The sequence below is a fragment of the Salarias fasciatus genome, chromosome 23 (genome assembly GCF_902148845.1).
Source record: "Salarias fasciatus chromosome 23, fSalaFa1.1, whole genome shotgun sequence".
Taxonomy (NCBI): domain Eukaryota; kingdom Metazoa; phylum Chordata; class Actinopteri; order Blenniiformes; family Blenniidae; genus Salarias; species Salarias fasciatus.
Genome location: NC_043766.1, coordinates 19632056 through 19648931, shown reverse-complemented (window position 1 = coordinate 19648931; position 16876 = coordinate 19632056). Strand labels below are relative to the sequence as shown.

Below are 16876 nucleotides of genomic sequence, written 5' to 3'. Positions count from 1 at the left end.
TGCATAGAGGACAAAAATGCCTAAGTTTTCATGTATAAATGACGTCTCTGCGTGAAAGTATAGCGACTCACCGTGGAGTTGTTCGGGGATGAATTTTTAGTGGTTTTCGGAAAAAGTCTATGGGAAATGAATGGGACGAAAATACAGTTTTGTTTTGTTTGGTTTTTTTTTGCAATTTTCTCAGCAAATTTTCACCGGAACGGCGACAACAGCCATAGCACATCATTCCCGGAATTTACACACGTTCTGATGTGACTTTTGCGGTGCTGCTAAACGGTGCGGGAGGTTTTTTCCGGCAAAGTTTTTGTGTCAGAAGAATAATAATAAAATGTTGACACTTGATGAGGTCCGCCTAGGATAGTAATCTTTGCGCCTTGGCAAGGCAGGCACAAAGAATTAAACGTAAAAACATTGATCTGTGGGATAAGAATTGAACCAGTTAAGAGCAGCACCAGAGAGGTCGACCAGGTGTCTCAGCTTATTTATCAAAATGATGGTCTACAATTTCAAAAGCAGCACTCAGGTCTGGTAGAACCAACACTGTGAACTTTTTATAATCCAAGTTCCACCCGATGTCATTTAAAACCTTTAAAAGTCCTGCCCCGGTACTGGGGTTCACCCTAAAACACGCCTTTCTAAAATATTACAGATTAAAAAGTCACTGATTTGGTTAAAAACCAGTTTTTCTAAAACTTTACTTAAAAACCGTAAGTTTGATACTTGTCTAGTTATTTAAAATGTTGGGGTATAAATTGCTCTTCTTTGGAAGGAGCTTCACCACCGCTGTTTTAAAGGCAGTGGGGAAGACACCCGTCTGAAGAGAGTCATCTATAATGAAAAACTGTTCCTCAAATAATCCATAAAACAATTTTAAAAGTGTTGTTGGAATGGGACCTAAAAGGCAGGTTGTTGGTTTTACTTGGGAGAAAACTCGACCTATAATCCTCTCATCAAAGTTCTCCACTGTTTCCTCAGGTATGGACAATAGTTCAGCTGTGTCCACTGATTAAAATTCTTTGGGCAAAAAACTGGACCTGATGTCCATGAAATTTGTTCTGAAGTGGTTTGCGAAGTTCTTGCAAAGTGCATCTGACAGCACCTTAATAAAAGCTTTATTAAAATTGAAAATTGACACCTGTTCCTGACCTTAACAGCACAGTCTGTTTCTATAAACCTTGCATAGTCAGTGTAATCCTTTATGATTTCTTCTCTTAAATTCCACTTTGTTTCATTTGGCTTTTCTGAGTGGTTGGAAATACAAGCAGTCATTTAAAAATACAAAAAAATAAAATAGCTCTGAAACAAACAAGGAATTTGTGAATGTCCTTTATATAAAAACAGGTGATCTGCAGTGTGTGTGTGTGTGTGTGTGTGTGTGTGTGTGTGTGTGTGTGTGTGTGTGTGTGTGTGTGTGTGTGTGTGCGTGCGCACTGGGAGCAGGGTGGTTCAGCAGGCAGATGTGTTTTAGCTAATACAGTCTGAGAGCAGCTGGGCAGGGCAGGGCTAATAGACCAATGACATCATCCAGAGAGAAAGAGAGAGAGAGACAGACTGGGAGCAGACGAGCAAGCTTGCCTAAGGCAGTAAAAGGAGGCAGGCCAGCTCAGACACAGAGGAGAGCGGCATGAAAGCGAGACAGTATGTGTACGTGTGTGTTAATGGGAGAGGACCAGACATCATACAGTTGACTCTGACAAGGATTTAGGACTCGGTCCAGAAGATTCTCTGTATAGTTTTTTTTCCTTCCACCATTTCATCCCCCTCCCCATCCCCTTTTCCTTTTCCCCATCCATCCTCTGGCAGTTATCCCCCCTCTTAGCTCCTGCTTCGGGCGGCTCCACCGGGCATGCTCCTTAAGCCAAAGTATGGCCGCTTTCGCAATGAGTCTGTGACCTCCTCCGACGACCTGATGCAGAGCTTAGCCATGAGCGGCAAAGTTGTGGCCACACCGGTGGTCTCCTCCTCCACCCCAAGTCTTCCTCTGCCTCCTCTGCCTCCTTTGCCTCCTCTGGAGCCCAGTGCCAGGTCCTCTTCCTCTGCTGGAGCAGCTGCCCTGGCCGACTCCCCTTGCCTGGATGGGGAACAGGATGCCACCACAACCTTCTGCATGCTCATCCCAAAGATGCCCCAGTGGAAATTCTCCAACTCACTACTGAGCCGGAGCCCATCCAACTCCAGTTCCAGCTCCAGCTCCAGCAAGGATTCGGGCAAGGCAGCGACAGCTCCTTCCCAGTCTTCTGTCTCTTCTTCATCACATGGCGGAGTGACTGCAGCCAGTGGTCCTGTGGCCAGCCTTGCAGCTGTGCTTAACTCCTGTGACCCTGTCTGTATCACCCCATGTTCCCTACAGGCCTTTCGGGGACAGCGAGCAGTTACTGGGGGGCATGGATTTGGGACCACAGAGGTCATGATGAGCCCTGGTGGCTCTGGGAGTTCCAGATCAGGAATGAATCGCAGGACGAGGGTGGAAGGCATGTGGCCAGGGGGAGAGGACTTCAACCAGAAGGGCAGCTTTATCCACAAACCCTCTCAAGGCTGGTTGCACCCAGACAAGAAGATTGCAGGACAAGGGGCTTCTTATGTTGTCAGGGTAAGTTGGTGGACCATTTTCTTTTTAAATACATGCACTCTATATCTGACCCTGACCCTAACCCTAGCCCTAAAGGAAAGTACAAGTAAACTTAATTTGATATTTCTTTTTTAAACAAGAAAAACTGACATTTTATCATGTGCTAACTGAACTGTCACAGAATATTGACAGCCAACTTAAAGGTTTTCTATCAATGTAGGAAGCAAAAGGATGCATCACTACTACGCAATTTGTTATGCAGCTCATGCTGCAAGGACTGAGAAATACATAATTTAATCCAGATAGATGGCTTGGTGTGGCAGGTTGGGACACTGCGCCAGGATAGCACGCTGCCTTCAGGGTGGAGAATGATAAACCACCAAGATATTATAAACACAAACTGGAGTCAGGCCTCTAGCAACAGATGCATGTAGTATGCTTTACTAAAATAAAGAATCATTTGTAATTTTACTGCATGTTACCTGTGTGTGGTTATGTACTGCTACAGTAAGTAGGGATGCTTTTTGTGTGTTCTCATGATTGTTTGCTTTCATGGTTGCAAGGCAGTTAGTCCAATTTTGTCTCTATTTGTATGTCAGGGTTTCGTACAAATTGTGTCATCCTACTATGTTGAAACCTTTAAAATATTTAACAAACTTTAGGTGTTGTTTAAACCAAACAAAAAAAAAAAAAAAAATGGCACATGAAGGAATTGAGGGGTGGCTGCTTAAAAACATTTGTAATAAAGTCAAACATTTTATGTTCACAATAAATGTCTTCATCTGAGAGCATATAGTGACCTGTGTTTACAAAGGGTTTCCATTTGAAGCAGACATCTTGACGTCAGTTTCAGTGATCCCCTCTTAACAATCCCCCATGACCATTCACCTCTGGCCCTTGGCTCACTTGTCCTCCTTAAAGTAATGACATGTCTCTTGATTAGCTTCGTCTGGAGCTCAAGCGCACTGCCTAATGGCATCATACAGGCACCATTCATTCCTATATTTAATTACATTTGGTCATAGTCATTTGCATCATGTGATGTGAGAGGGGATGGTTGGATCAGTAAGGAAGCGGCCCAAACGTTGAGTAGCTACAGCCTCCATGCCTGTTGTTGTGCCCACTGAAGCTGTACTTTGTATGCATTTCATTGTTAAATCTATGCAGGGAGGAGTGTGTTCTGCATAGATTAGTGTCACTGTGATAGTAGATTTCTGCTGAGCAGGGACATTTCTAAGCAGCATTACTCCCAGAGTGAACAACTGCCTCTCTATCTCAATTCCTGCTCTCTCACACACCTCCACTCCTCTACTGGGAGGGGAGACAAGTATGATGCAGAGGAATGGTTTTACACTTCCCCTATGTCCACACAGCCATGTTAGGCTCAGAGTCGTCATTGCATCTACCATCACTGCTGATAGCTAAAAGTATACAGCAACCACCAAGCATGGTGCTGCAGTTGCCGACACTGTTAGCATTTTAAACAATATAGTACTAAAAGCCATGCTTTAATCATTATGCACTCTTTTCTTATAGTCTTGTATGAAACATTCACAGGTTGAATTCTTCGTGTCTCCAATAATATGACTAGTGTTATGAGTAATGATCAAGCTTCCACACATAAATCATCATCAAAATCCTCTATGGTGATTTCTTATGATATAAATTAGGAACAAGGACTACTGTACTAACTGGACTGAAAAGGGGACAGCAAAGTAATCATTTACTATCAGTTACTATCATCTGGTCATCCTACTGTTACGCAACAGTCAAGGTTGTTGTTCTGTATTTGCCCGAGGGCTAAATTTAGAGCATATTAGATCATAAACCAAAGCTCAGCACATTTTCTGTAGTGATATGAAACAGCAGTGACTACTGTCAGAGAGGGCAGCCATGACAAAACAGAGTTTGAAACGGGACACCAGTTTCAGTGCATTTCTGAGGAGTATTTTTTTGAAAAAGCAGAATCCCTGTAGTCATACAAATAGTGTGCTAAAGCAATCGGAGTGCAGATAGGATGATAAAGGAGGGGATGTGCTGGATCATTAGATGAGTGTCTGACAAAGGCTGCATTGGTTATAAGAAGGATAGAAAAAAAAGAGGACAATTTTCCTGATGGAAGACTTCCCTCATCTCTAAATCTTGTTAAGCTCATTAAGCGCTGAGGCTCAAAGGTTGTCCTCCCCCTGTTTCTCTCTCTCCCATTCTGCGTATGTGGTTGTTGACAAGTGTTGTGGAGAAAAGCTGATGAGTTGAAGTGCAGAATGGTCAGAGACTTTGCAGATGTTGTACATGCCAGTGTTTATTTAAACGAATATGAGCTTGGAGGAGTATTGTCCTGAACATAACTCATGATGTTCTCAAATTTTGAGGCAAACGTTTGCACTAGGTCAATCGATGACCATGCACACAAAGGGCATGGCCAAAATTGCTTTTTGTTTTTTTATTTGCTATCTTGCAGTAATTAGTTTCTGGCTTTCTTTTGGTCCCCAGTACAGAAAATATTACTACCTAGTCTTGTTTTGTTGTGAATCTACATTCTGCATGACCATGTTAAAACTCAGATGTGACATACAGTAAAGTGCAAATTTGTGGCCCACATTTTAGAAACTGCTGCATACTAAATAAAACATTTAACATGGGCCTATGTAAGGGCAGAGGTTATTGTTTGCTCAAGGTCTATCAATTCAGCCTGACATCTGCAAGAAATAACGTTGCCATGTATACCAATTACTTTTGATAATCTCCTTTTGTACATGTTGTATATTAAGTACAGTTGTTGGGTATGCGTCTACCCCTTGGATGCACAGAGGAATACTGTTCCTGGTTAAAGGGGTGAATGCTCGGTGAACCTATTAATGAGGGACAGACTTAACTTTGGTTTTACAACTCTGGGCTTCAAATGAACAGTACTAAATAAAGAATAGTAAATTAAGTCTCTTGGCAGGATCTATGGGGTGTAAATCATATAGTGCCAAAAAAAAAAAAAAAAAAAGTCAAAGCTGACAGACTCAAAAGAAAACGTATATAATTTTAAAAAGATATGGTTTCAGGGTGTGTGTATATATATATATATATATATATATATATATATATATATATATATATATATATATATATATATATATATATATATATATATATATACACACACACACACACACACACACACACACACACACACACATATACATATATATATATGTGTGTGTGTGTGTGTATGTATGTATGTGTACATATATATATGTGTGTGTGTATGTATGTATGTGTACATATATGTGTGTGTGTGTGTATGTATGTATGTATGTGTACATATATATGACATAAAAAAATGTCAGAATGAGATTAAATATATATATGTGTGTATATACATGTATGTATGTATGTATGTATGTATACATATGTACACATTACATACATATATATATATACACACATATATATATTTATTCTCATTCTGACATTTTTTTTACACACACACGCCCACACACACACGCACACACACACACACACACACACACACACACACACACACACACACACACACACACACACACACACACGTTGGATACTCAGAAGGCCAATAAGCAGGTGTTCATCTGTGATTTTGGAGCTCTTGTTGCTGATAATCTAGTTAAAATGCCATTAGCACTCCACCTGTTATCCACTGGGAAGCTGCTCATGTGGTAGATTTTCATTGTTTTGCTCTCCAGTGATCTGCAAAGGGACTTCATTTTGAATATCAGAGATATTCACAATTAACAATATTGCGTTCTCAAAATTATTTGATTTCTTTAAAGATGAAAATTAGTAGTGGTTGATGCCTAGCATGCCAAGTATAATTGAAAACAGGAAGTAGGATTATTTGTTGAACCTGAAATCAACCTGTAGCCACTTTGGAAAAGACATTTAATACCATTTCCTCTGTTTTTGGATTATTTGTCTTCATAGTATATGGGCTGCATTGAGGTGCTGAAGTCAATGCGGTCCCTGGACTTCAACACTCGGACTCAGGTTACAAGGTAAGATAATTTCATATATAATGCTTTCAGCACAGTTTTACTACTGGCTGATAGTTGTAATCATGCTATAACAATTGGATGCTGCTCATGTCACATGTCTTAATTGAACAGAATGGCACCTGTAGCTTTTAATTAAAACTGATACCTTTGGTAGATTGTAAAAGAACTTTATTGTAGCTCAAATGTACGTATTTAAATGTATTCAGAGGTAAAAAAAAAAAAATCTTATTTAGTACCAATAAAAATAAAAGTGCAAGAAATGAAAATCAAGTCTCAAATTCAGCCTGAATTTGGTGAATTTTATGAATAAAGAAAATACTGCTCCATTTGTGTTCACAGATATATGTCGTTATATGTTTACGTATGAAACAATGCCTCAGGGTCTCAGTGTGTCTGATACTTTGTGTTTTATGACCTGCATGTGATGTTATTGTTATGAACGCAGGCTCTGTGGCAATCCTCTCCCATGGGAGAAGTACACTCTCGCATCTTTCTCTCTTGCTCTCTCCCATCCTCACTCTGTCCCACCCTCCCGACCTCCCTCTCACCATCGATCGGCAGTAATCTGAGCCCACCATGCATCCAAGGCTTAAGTGCAGGGGGGAGGAGGCGGGCGAGATGGAGTGATAGAAAGAGAGATCTATTATTGATGATGTTCACTAATGACTGTGGAAAGCTGCAGTGGTCCCCACCAAAACACCCTGCTGGATGTTGTCTGCAGCTGAAACTTCTTGAGCAGGGGGAGGGGGGAGAGATGCTCAAAACAAAACAATAGCATAGAGAGACAGTGGATAGTAAATGGTCAGCTCTACTTCTGGTTTTGTTGTGTGATTTCATTGCAATGGTTTCTGCTTTGGCACGGCTGTTGTCTGAGGAGAAATCTGTTATAGGTTTGCATTCTTGATTGTCAGCTTTCACTATATTTACACTCATTCTACATTACTATGGTCTTTTGCACAGGATCCCTGGCCAAAGCACATTAAAATGGGTTTTGTCGCTTAAATTGTGCATGATAATGGGGCAATAGGCCCCTGTTTCAACTGTTTAATGGTTAGAATTGGGACGTATTTACTCTATCACTATTCTGCTGTGTACGATCCAAAAGGTTCATGTAAAAGCAGTTGCTTAGTCTAACTTGCCAGCTTTCTAATTCATGCACAAGGGAATACCGTTTTTATAGACTACAACGGAACACAAATTTAATTTCAGAATTTCAAAAATGTCCTTCAGTCCTTGCAGTGGAAGAGGGTGCTTTCTCCCAACAGTGCTCTCAGTGTTATGCTGTGTACGCTGGTGATAATAAGGTCCGGCATTTTGTTGCAGGAGAGATACTAAGACTGCTGACAGATAAAACAACAGCTCGTCTTTACTGCGCTACCTCTCTCTGCTGTCTCATCAGCATGAGTCATTTAAACATTGTGGTGTTTTTCACAAATCCCTGAGAAGACCTTTACTGGAGAAGGGGCCTGGGACACTGCTTTTTAAATATTTACTAGCTACTTGATAGGGGCAGCTGGCTTCTTGATTGCTGTCCCCACTGTCCCCTGGCAGAGAGCGCGTGAGCACCAGCCAGAAATCCACATTATGCCTCAGTCCAGCTATCAGGCACATGCAGGGAACAGACACCTCAAACGGTCATCAGTCATCTCCAGCAGCTTCATCCCGAAGTTGGACTAATACAGCAGAGAGAGAGGAAAAAAAGAAGAAATAAAGAAGAAATATGAATTAACAAGCATTTCACTCAACTTCATAGTAGAGTTTTTTATTTCTACACAATTTGACTTTTCACCACACAGTTTCTTTTGTTTTCCTGGCACATGGACCGAAACCCGAACTCTGATGAATCTGTGATCTAGAACCTTAAATCAAGGAAGGAAACACACCACTTGATGCAGGATTGACACAGTTAATGCTATTCATTATTATAATTTAGTAGTTTGGGGTTGCTCTGGACACATGATTGAGAATGGTAACTTTTGATTTCAACTGCATTGACATAGTTTCTCCAGGAATATTATGTGTAATAAAAAAAAAAAAAAAAAAAAAAAAAGCAGTTGTTCTTATATCATTAATCACCCAGTGAGCACTGTTCATCTCGATCTAGCATGAAATTTAATCTTTAATGATTTATTTATTTTTTTGAATCAGGGAAGCCATCAACAGGCTGTGCGATGCTGTGCCAGGAGGAAAAGGAGCTTGGAGGAAGAAGGTAGTACATTTCTCATCCTGCCATGCATGTTTTGTCTCACTTTAAAGATACATCATATCAGTTCTCCAGTGTGTGAGAAATACATTCCGGCTCAAAACATCCACACATGTACAGTTAAAACTTTAAGATGATAATTTCTACTTTTCTTTCTTTGTAGGCCCTGAACAAAGCTCTCCAGTCAATCATGGGAAAGAGTAACCTGCGATTTGCCGGGATGAGCATCGCAGTCAATATTTCTATAGATGGCCTTGGTCTACTTATTCCGACCACACGTCAGGTCAGGTCATATTTAATCACAGCGGCTTGTTCAAGGGTTACAATGGAATCCATTGATTATTATGATGTTATTATCTAATGACAATTTGGAAAAGGTGCTGTGGTGGCCTAGAGGTTAGCAAAGCGGGTCTGGTATTCAAGCAAAGAGATTCAGGAAGTCAGAAGACCCACGTGTAAAAACGTTAACTTTTTCTGTGTTGGATTTTTTTCTCTTTAGGCTTACAGTTTATGAATACGTAATTCCATATGCAGATACTTTAGTACATTCATTTTTAATATTCAAATCCTGTTTTTCTGTTTCCTTCAGGTGATAGCACATCATCCAATGCAGTCCATTTCGTTTGCGTCTGGAGGAGACACAGTGAGTACAGCATTTCAGTCCTCACTCTACATGCAAGTTAAAAAAAAAAAAAAAAAAAAAAAAGAATAAAAGCATAAGGGTAGTTTGTGTGTATTTTACTCATTACAGCTGATTGATTTCCATTGTAATCATGAGACTTGGCAGTATATCTTAATTTCATGTCTGGCCTAATTGAAGTGTTCCTTCTGACTGTTGCAGGACACACCTGATTATGTTGCCTATGTAGCCAAGGACCCTGTGAACCAGAGAGGTACACCCTGCAAATGATATGTCTCTCTGTCTCTCAGCTTACTTCATAATGTGTTTCAATGTTTAGTAAACATGGAGCAATGTGACAGAGGTCCATTTAAACTCACTTACACTTGCTGAAAAACTTTAAACTGAGATATTAACACCTGATCATGAGCTTGGCTGCATCATCCAGTAGCCGAAGAACACATTTCTTTAACTTATCCTTTTACTTTTGTTCAATGCTTCAGCTTGCCACATCCTGGAGTGCTCAGATGGTTTAGCGCAAAGTGTGATCAGCACCATCGGCCAAGCCTTTGAGCTGCAGTTCAAACAGTATCTTCACAGTCCTCCTAAAACCATGGCGTCCGTCGAAAGGTAAAGGAAACTGTATACACACAACAACACACACACAACACATTTTAAAGAATATTTGTTTCTGTCCTCAATTCTTTGGCTTTTCTGCAGTAGTGGAACATTAATAAGGCACACATTTGATGGTTGCTTGTTAACCAAGAGAGAACTCTGTGTTCAGTCTTTCTATAGCGTAACCTTAAAAGAAAAGATTGTATACCTGATATAGAAAGAATTTAAAAATAGACAGAACCTGCTCCCTGTGAAGGATAATAAATAGACTGAATATTTTCAGGAAAGTGTGCTGAGTGAAGGTGGATGACGTTTCCTAATCAATCTTTGTTACTCTAAAGACAGTACGGGCAAAGCATTGTGAATAGAAGCTTGGTCACCACAATAACCTGACCTAGAATATAACTCTTATTCTTTGATATGTATTACAATGGCATCTGAACATTGTTCTTGTATTACTTCATATGGACATTCTGACATTTTAAACACACGTTAATCTCACCAGGAAGCCCATCTATTCACAGTGATGTTACTGTAGACAGAAGTCTGTATTCTGGTTTCAAATGAACATCTTCCTTCCTGTCAGTGGCTGCAACCCTCCAGTTGATTTATACAGATCATATTCGGATGTGGGGATGTCATTTCATAAGTAATTCAAGCCTCCCTGTTTAATAATGATTATTATTACTATTAATATAATTCTAACACTGAAAAACGTGCTACCAGCATAGATACTCTTTACAAAGATGTTTTATTGATTTTGTTGCAATGGTGTTATTTCTACTGCCTGTATTTAGGTCTCTGTCAAAATATGCTGTTGATTATACATTCGGTATTCGCCTCTTCAGGTCAGCCAGGACAGAGGAGCCCATGTGGGGGGATGAGGAAGACTTTTCTGAGCATGACTACTACAACAGCATCCCAGGAAAGGAGCCCCCTGTTGGAGGGGTGGTGGATTCCCGGCTGAGGCACAGTGGAGCCCTCCTGGGTCACATCCACACACAGCCGCAGAGTAAGACAGCAGCACAGGTGAGCGTCCCGGCATAGCTGTGGAAACAGGGTTGAATCAGCCTGTCAGCTGTTAGAATTACAGGAAAGAGATTTAAATGCAAAGTTTGAGAGAAGTGATGATACTCCAAAACAAATATCATTGATTAATCCAAAGTGCAGGACAAAGTAAAAAGAAACCCAAGTAACGACTCCAACATCTGAAGTGAAAACTGCTGCAAACAAGGCTGATTTAACAAAAAAGAAAGAAAAAAAACCCAACAGATTCATAAAGACAAGGTTAAACAGGCTTGTACCAATAAAACAGTATAACAGTCTCTAATTCCACTAGTCTTTTGAAGGTGTGTTACAGATTTTTCTAGTCCTGGAAGTTGCAAGGTGTTTCCTTTGAGGGACAACAAGCACCAATAAGCTTTGACTGACCCCGACTGTCGCTGCTTCAACAATTCCCCTTCTGTCAACAGTGTTTGATCCTGATCACATTAAACCAGGAATATCCTCCAAAAATACTGGAAACTGAAAACCAGAAACCTAAAACCTTTCAACTCATCTCATCACAATTTTGTCCTCGTCAGACTTTCACTTCTCTGTTGTTCTTGTTTCTAACACCTTGACGAGCAAAATGTTCACCTAATACCTTCCATGCCGTGACAACAAAATGATCAGTAATGCTGGGCACTAGGACACTAACTGCAAGAGACAACGGGACCAAGGTGGGATTATAAACACCAGAAAGACAAGATACCTGGAAACCACCTCCACCACAACTGTATTGTGTTGTGTTTTGCTTTAATTCAAATCACCACTAGTTTTTGCAACATTATCGAATGAGCCACATGTAGCTACAATCTTAATCTCAAATTACATCAAAAATATAACTCAATCTACATCTGGTCATCGTCAAGACCTTGGTAATCTAACACTCGAACTCATGTTGCATTTTCTTTTCCTTCTTCATTTTGTGCATTGAAGCATGGCACCAAAATACACTACCACTGTCCCTGTGATGGGTCTGCTCCATAATAGCAATGGACAGATAGGATGATATAAATATAATTAGCCACTCTGCTGCCTATCAGGTGAAAATAAACACTGCTCTCTGCTCTCTGCAGCATGGGCTCACAATACATGAGCTATTGTTTCACAGAGTGCTTCACAACCACATTATGCAGGGATAAGAGAAAACTGTCTTATATTCAGACGGAAAAATATAAATACACTAAATATATGTCTTAGTTTTATGTTTGTGTATTAGCAGATGGGATCACCAGCAAGGAGAGAGCAAGGGTCTTACCCCCCTGGCCAGCTGTGCTATGAACTTCACTGGGACACTGAAACCACCTTCAACTCAGGTGAGACACCCTGTGGCAGACAGAAGATATAACAGCGAGGGGGAAAAGGCTGGCTGCCTTTCAGCTTGTTGGTGATCAGTTTCCAACAAAAAGTTGGGAGAGTATTGGCTGACCCCCAGTGACCCACAATTTTGTGTTTGTATTGGTTATTGTGATTTATCAAAGATTTTACCTAGTAGAATAAAGTTCAAATGAAATAAAATGGCTGCTATATGAAGGCTTGGGTTTGTTATTGTGCCTCCATCTGCCTGTCTCTATTTGAGGGTTTTTATGTTCTATTTTGTTTTTTTACTTGGTGGTCGTACATGTGCAATCTTTAACATCCTTAGTGGCCTGAATGACAGACAGCTGGACTCCTCTCAAGGTAACATGAAGGCATGAAGGAGTTTTTAGGTATTTTTTGGGCTGTCCAAATCAAAGGGTATTGACCACATGACTGCTTCATCTGTCATTGTGATTCTAAGGAAAGTCTCATGTATTTGAAAAAAAAAAAAAAACTTAGAAAGAGTGAATTCATAAGAAAAGGAAAAAAATTCAGCCACTCTAAAACTGGAATGTATGATTTGATGGAAAACCTAGGACTTTATCCTGTCTAAGCTGAAAACATTTTTGAAAATAAATACAACAAAGTCACATATAACTAAATATTTAGTACAATCAATAAAGCAATTTAGCCAGTCTAATTCTATTTATTTATGTAATCAGTGAAATTATAGCAATTTAAGATAATGAAAATAGACATATCCGAGAAGACGTGACAGACTATATGGGCAGCAAGTGTAAAAGTGGTAAGGTGTCTTTCTCAAGGAAGAAACTCATAGAGGCTCACCCATAGTCATCGTGAACTTTTAACATCCATCTTCTGTACTGCTTCATCCACTTCAGGGCTGCAGAGTTCTTGAGCTGATTCCAGCTGACTATGAGCAGAGGCAGGGTACGGTACAGCCTGGACAGGTCGTCTGTCCATCAAAGGGTTAACACAGTAACAGAAAACCACAGACACACATTCACAGCTGTTTGAAATTTGGGCTCAGCCAACTAACCAATTTTCACACATTTTAAACTTCGAGAGCACATTTAAAATGCACATATTTTAAACCAATACATGTAAACTCTACACAGAAAAGCTTGGCCTGAATGTGAACTCACCATCTTCTCACAGTTCTAACTTGAAAACAAGTTATTTTTCTCTTCTGTCATGCTGACCAGTGTTGGATCCCTGGATTTGATTTTCCTCCATTATCTGTAGAAAAACGTTCATATACACTACATTTTCTGATATATGTAGAGTCTGAGGCTGCACAGTTCCTTCATGGTTTTTCTCTGGGCTCTTGGTTTCCCTCCCAAAGTTCATGCATGTGAGGGACTGCCTCTCTGTGTTTGTCCTGTGATGGACCTTTGACCTGTCGAGGGTGTACTCGTACACTGAAATCGGCTGTAGTGCCATGTTACCCTGAACAGGATGAAGCTGTATAGAAGATGGATCGATGGATGGTGAATATCAAAATGTGCAATTTAAACTCAAAAGTGACCAATTATAAGATCTTAATAATACAGCTGCTTCATGATTGTGCCTGTGTTTCTCAGGTCTGACGTCAGATGGTTACCTTTGTGCCGATGGTCAGCCACCAAACATGAAGGACTACGAGGAGCATCAGTATGTCAACACCCAGAGTCTGGAGAACTTGGATTCATTTACACAGGTCCATGAAGGATACAGAGGAGCAAGAGCACCTGACAGTCCCAAAAAGGACCTCTTTGACATGAGTGAGTCTGAAATGTTGGTATGATATATTGAGACAACATGATTGGTAAAAACGTGCTTACTTCATTGTTGGGAAAATACTGTATAAACACTGTATCCTGAAAATGTTGCTGTTCCTGTAGGGCCTTTTGAGGATGCTCTCAAGCTCCATGAGGCCTGTGAAGGAGCTGCTGGATCTGGCGCTCAAGCTGGAGGAGGAGGCATTCGTGTATTAGAAGATCAATGGCCCAGCCCTCCACGACGCAGAGCTCCTGTCGCCCCAAATGAGGAGCAGCTCCGCAGGGAGACCTGGTACCACAGCCGGATGAGCCGACGTGACGCTGAGAAACTCCTGGTGCGAGATGGAGATTTCCTCGTTCGTGAAAGCACTACAAACCCAGGGCAGTATGTGCTGACTGGCATGCACTGTGGCCTTCCTAAACACCTGCTGTTAGTGGACCCTGAAGGAGTGGTGAGTCCTAACTCTCAATGAAATCTCCATCAAAGAAGTTTTTAATTCAATTAAAACCCGTTTGTCATCAAACTTTTAATGATCATACCATCCCTTTTAACTGCTGAACTTTTGCTTTTCTTCATTTAGGTCCGGACCAAAGACATGCTATTTGAAAGTATAAGTCACCTCATCTCATACCATCTGAAGAATGAGTTACCTATCGTGGCCGCAGAAAGTGAGCTCCATCTTAAACAGGTGGTCAGGAGGAAACTGTGAGAATCCTGGTCCTGCATGTGACGGTAAGCATGCAGCATGGAAGCATTAAAAACTAAATAATGATCATTTTGACTTAACTTGTTATGTTTAAACAAGAAGAAAAGGTCAAATAGGGAACTTGTTTTAACAGAGATAAAAGTGGACTGAAATGTAATTACTAAAGGAACTTTGAAAATTCCTTTACTATTTGGAAAGTTGAACATCCGTTTTCAGAAGGAAATACTGAAAAACTCACTCTGTGTTGTTTTTTTCTGCCTCGTTCCATAGCTGAATCCATGCGTGTCCATGAGCCATGATAAAACTGAAATTGGAAATAATTTCCTTGGGAAGATAATTGATTCAGTGAGGAATATTCTGCAGATACTTTTCTTCCAAGGACAAACCTGTTATGGAGCATGAGGTATCTGACACCACTTTGTACTTTCTCTGCCTGTCAGCCACCTGGATCAAACAAAATACTCCTCAACTGACAAATTCTCACGAGCATGCAGCTATAAACGTAAACCAACCAGACGCCACGGTTTGACCTACGCCAGAACTGGATGATCACCAACCAAAGTCAAAAAAAATAAACTGGCAACTATTGGTGGAGGACTCAGCCTCAGGAAATCATGAGATGATTTGATGCACAGTGAAGAAATGTCCTGCAAAGCCTGTCATCATGAAATACTTCCAGTAAACCATGACTCACAGGACTACTCAGTTACAGGTCATTCTCTCTGTCAGCAGTGGACACCATAACAAAACTATCACAGATTTGTTGGAGCAAAAATGGGGAAAAAAATAAATAAATCTGTAGTTGATTTCCAGTGTGAATGCAAGAAATTGAAACTCAGTGACTTTGAAACATGCAGAAATGCCTCATTGGAATGTAAAGATGGTCTACAGTACCCGAGAAGGCACAAAGGATGCACAGCCAACATGACTCAGTGCTGTATTCATAAAAGAGTCACATTTTATTCATCCGTTTTGTTAACTTAAATGTTTAGCATCAAATTCCATGGAGAAATATGCAGTTATAATATATCTAGTTCTCTGGAAATGCATTCATTTTAAAGAAAGTGTTTCATAGCATCCACCTTTAATCAGTCTTTTATGTTAGTGAGGCTGGTTTATTGTCTTGGTCAGTTTGTGTGCTATTTAGGCCTTTAATAATTTGTGGTCACACTGAACACTGTAGGGAATACTTCATCCTGGGTTAACAGCCAAGTCCTTTGCAGTCAAACTCCATGTATATCTATGCCAGTTTTCCCCCAGTTGCACCCAACTTTAGTGCCTTAATACCTACACCGACAAGCATCTGTGTCAGAGTGTATATAATGTGCATTTACGCTCCTACTGCAAAAGGCTACTTTTCTTGCCATGCCAATGAATAAATGAACAAACTTCAGGATGATTAAGCTCTTATACTTGTGAACAGTAATGTAAGCTGCTCTTAGTTTGGGGTGAATAATAACTAATAATGTCATTGTCTTGTTGTGGTCTTGATTGTCTTCCTCTGTGTATCTGTTAGAGTAATCCTATCTAAGATATTTTCTTAGAAGTAGGGATGGGTGATACCACAATGATGCTGGGATGACTATGAATATGAATCAGTATGACAAATTAAAGTGTCACGTTGTCTGATTTCACCCTCTCATTAAAAATCAATGCATATGAAACGTTTTAATTTCTGATGACTGTTGTGACAGTGTAAAAATTCCAATGAGATAGAACAAGATATGCAGTCTTTGAAAAACAAGAAATTTGAAAAATACTTTCACAGCTGTGTGAGATCCACATTTATAATTCGTCTCGAATCTTGAGGTTGTCATCATTAATATATTGCCCATCTCTGCCCCAAAGTCAGCTATAAATGGCACACGTGTACAGTGACTGATTTTAAGGAAGGAATTTGAACTTGGAATTAAATCCTTTATCTGTCCCTGCTCAGGGAAATGCAACTTTCATGTTGTTCTTGTTCCATGTCTTGACATTTCAATGACTAGCTTGTGTGTTTGTGCTCCTTGGG

At 40.2% G+C, this 16876-nt stretch overlaps 1 protein-coding gene across 1 annotated transcript; it reads left to right on the top strand.

Annotated features, from left to right (window-relative positions):
* The first annotated feature begins 1558 nt into the window (after positions 1–1558).
* shc2 (SHC (Src homology 2 domain containing) transforming protein 2) lies at positions 1559–15310 on the top strand. Its single transcript, XM_030082743.1, has 13 exons — positions 1559–2590; positions 6521–6591; positions 8740–8800; positions 8958–9077; positions 9384–9437; positions 9636–9687; positions 9917–10043; positions 10880–11060; positions 12298–12391; positions 13979–14158; positions 14279–14607; positions 14737–14888; positions 15133–15310. Exons 1-12 carry the CDS (start codon positions 1847–1849, stop codon positions 14863–14865), a joined length of 2142 nt encoding a protein of 713 aa, XP_029938603.1. The 5' UTR covers positions 1559–1846; the 3' UTR covers positions 14866–14888; positions 15133–15310.
* The last annotated feature ends 1566 nt before the right edge of the window (positions 15311–16876 follow it).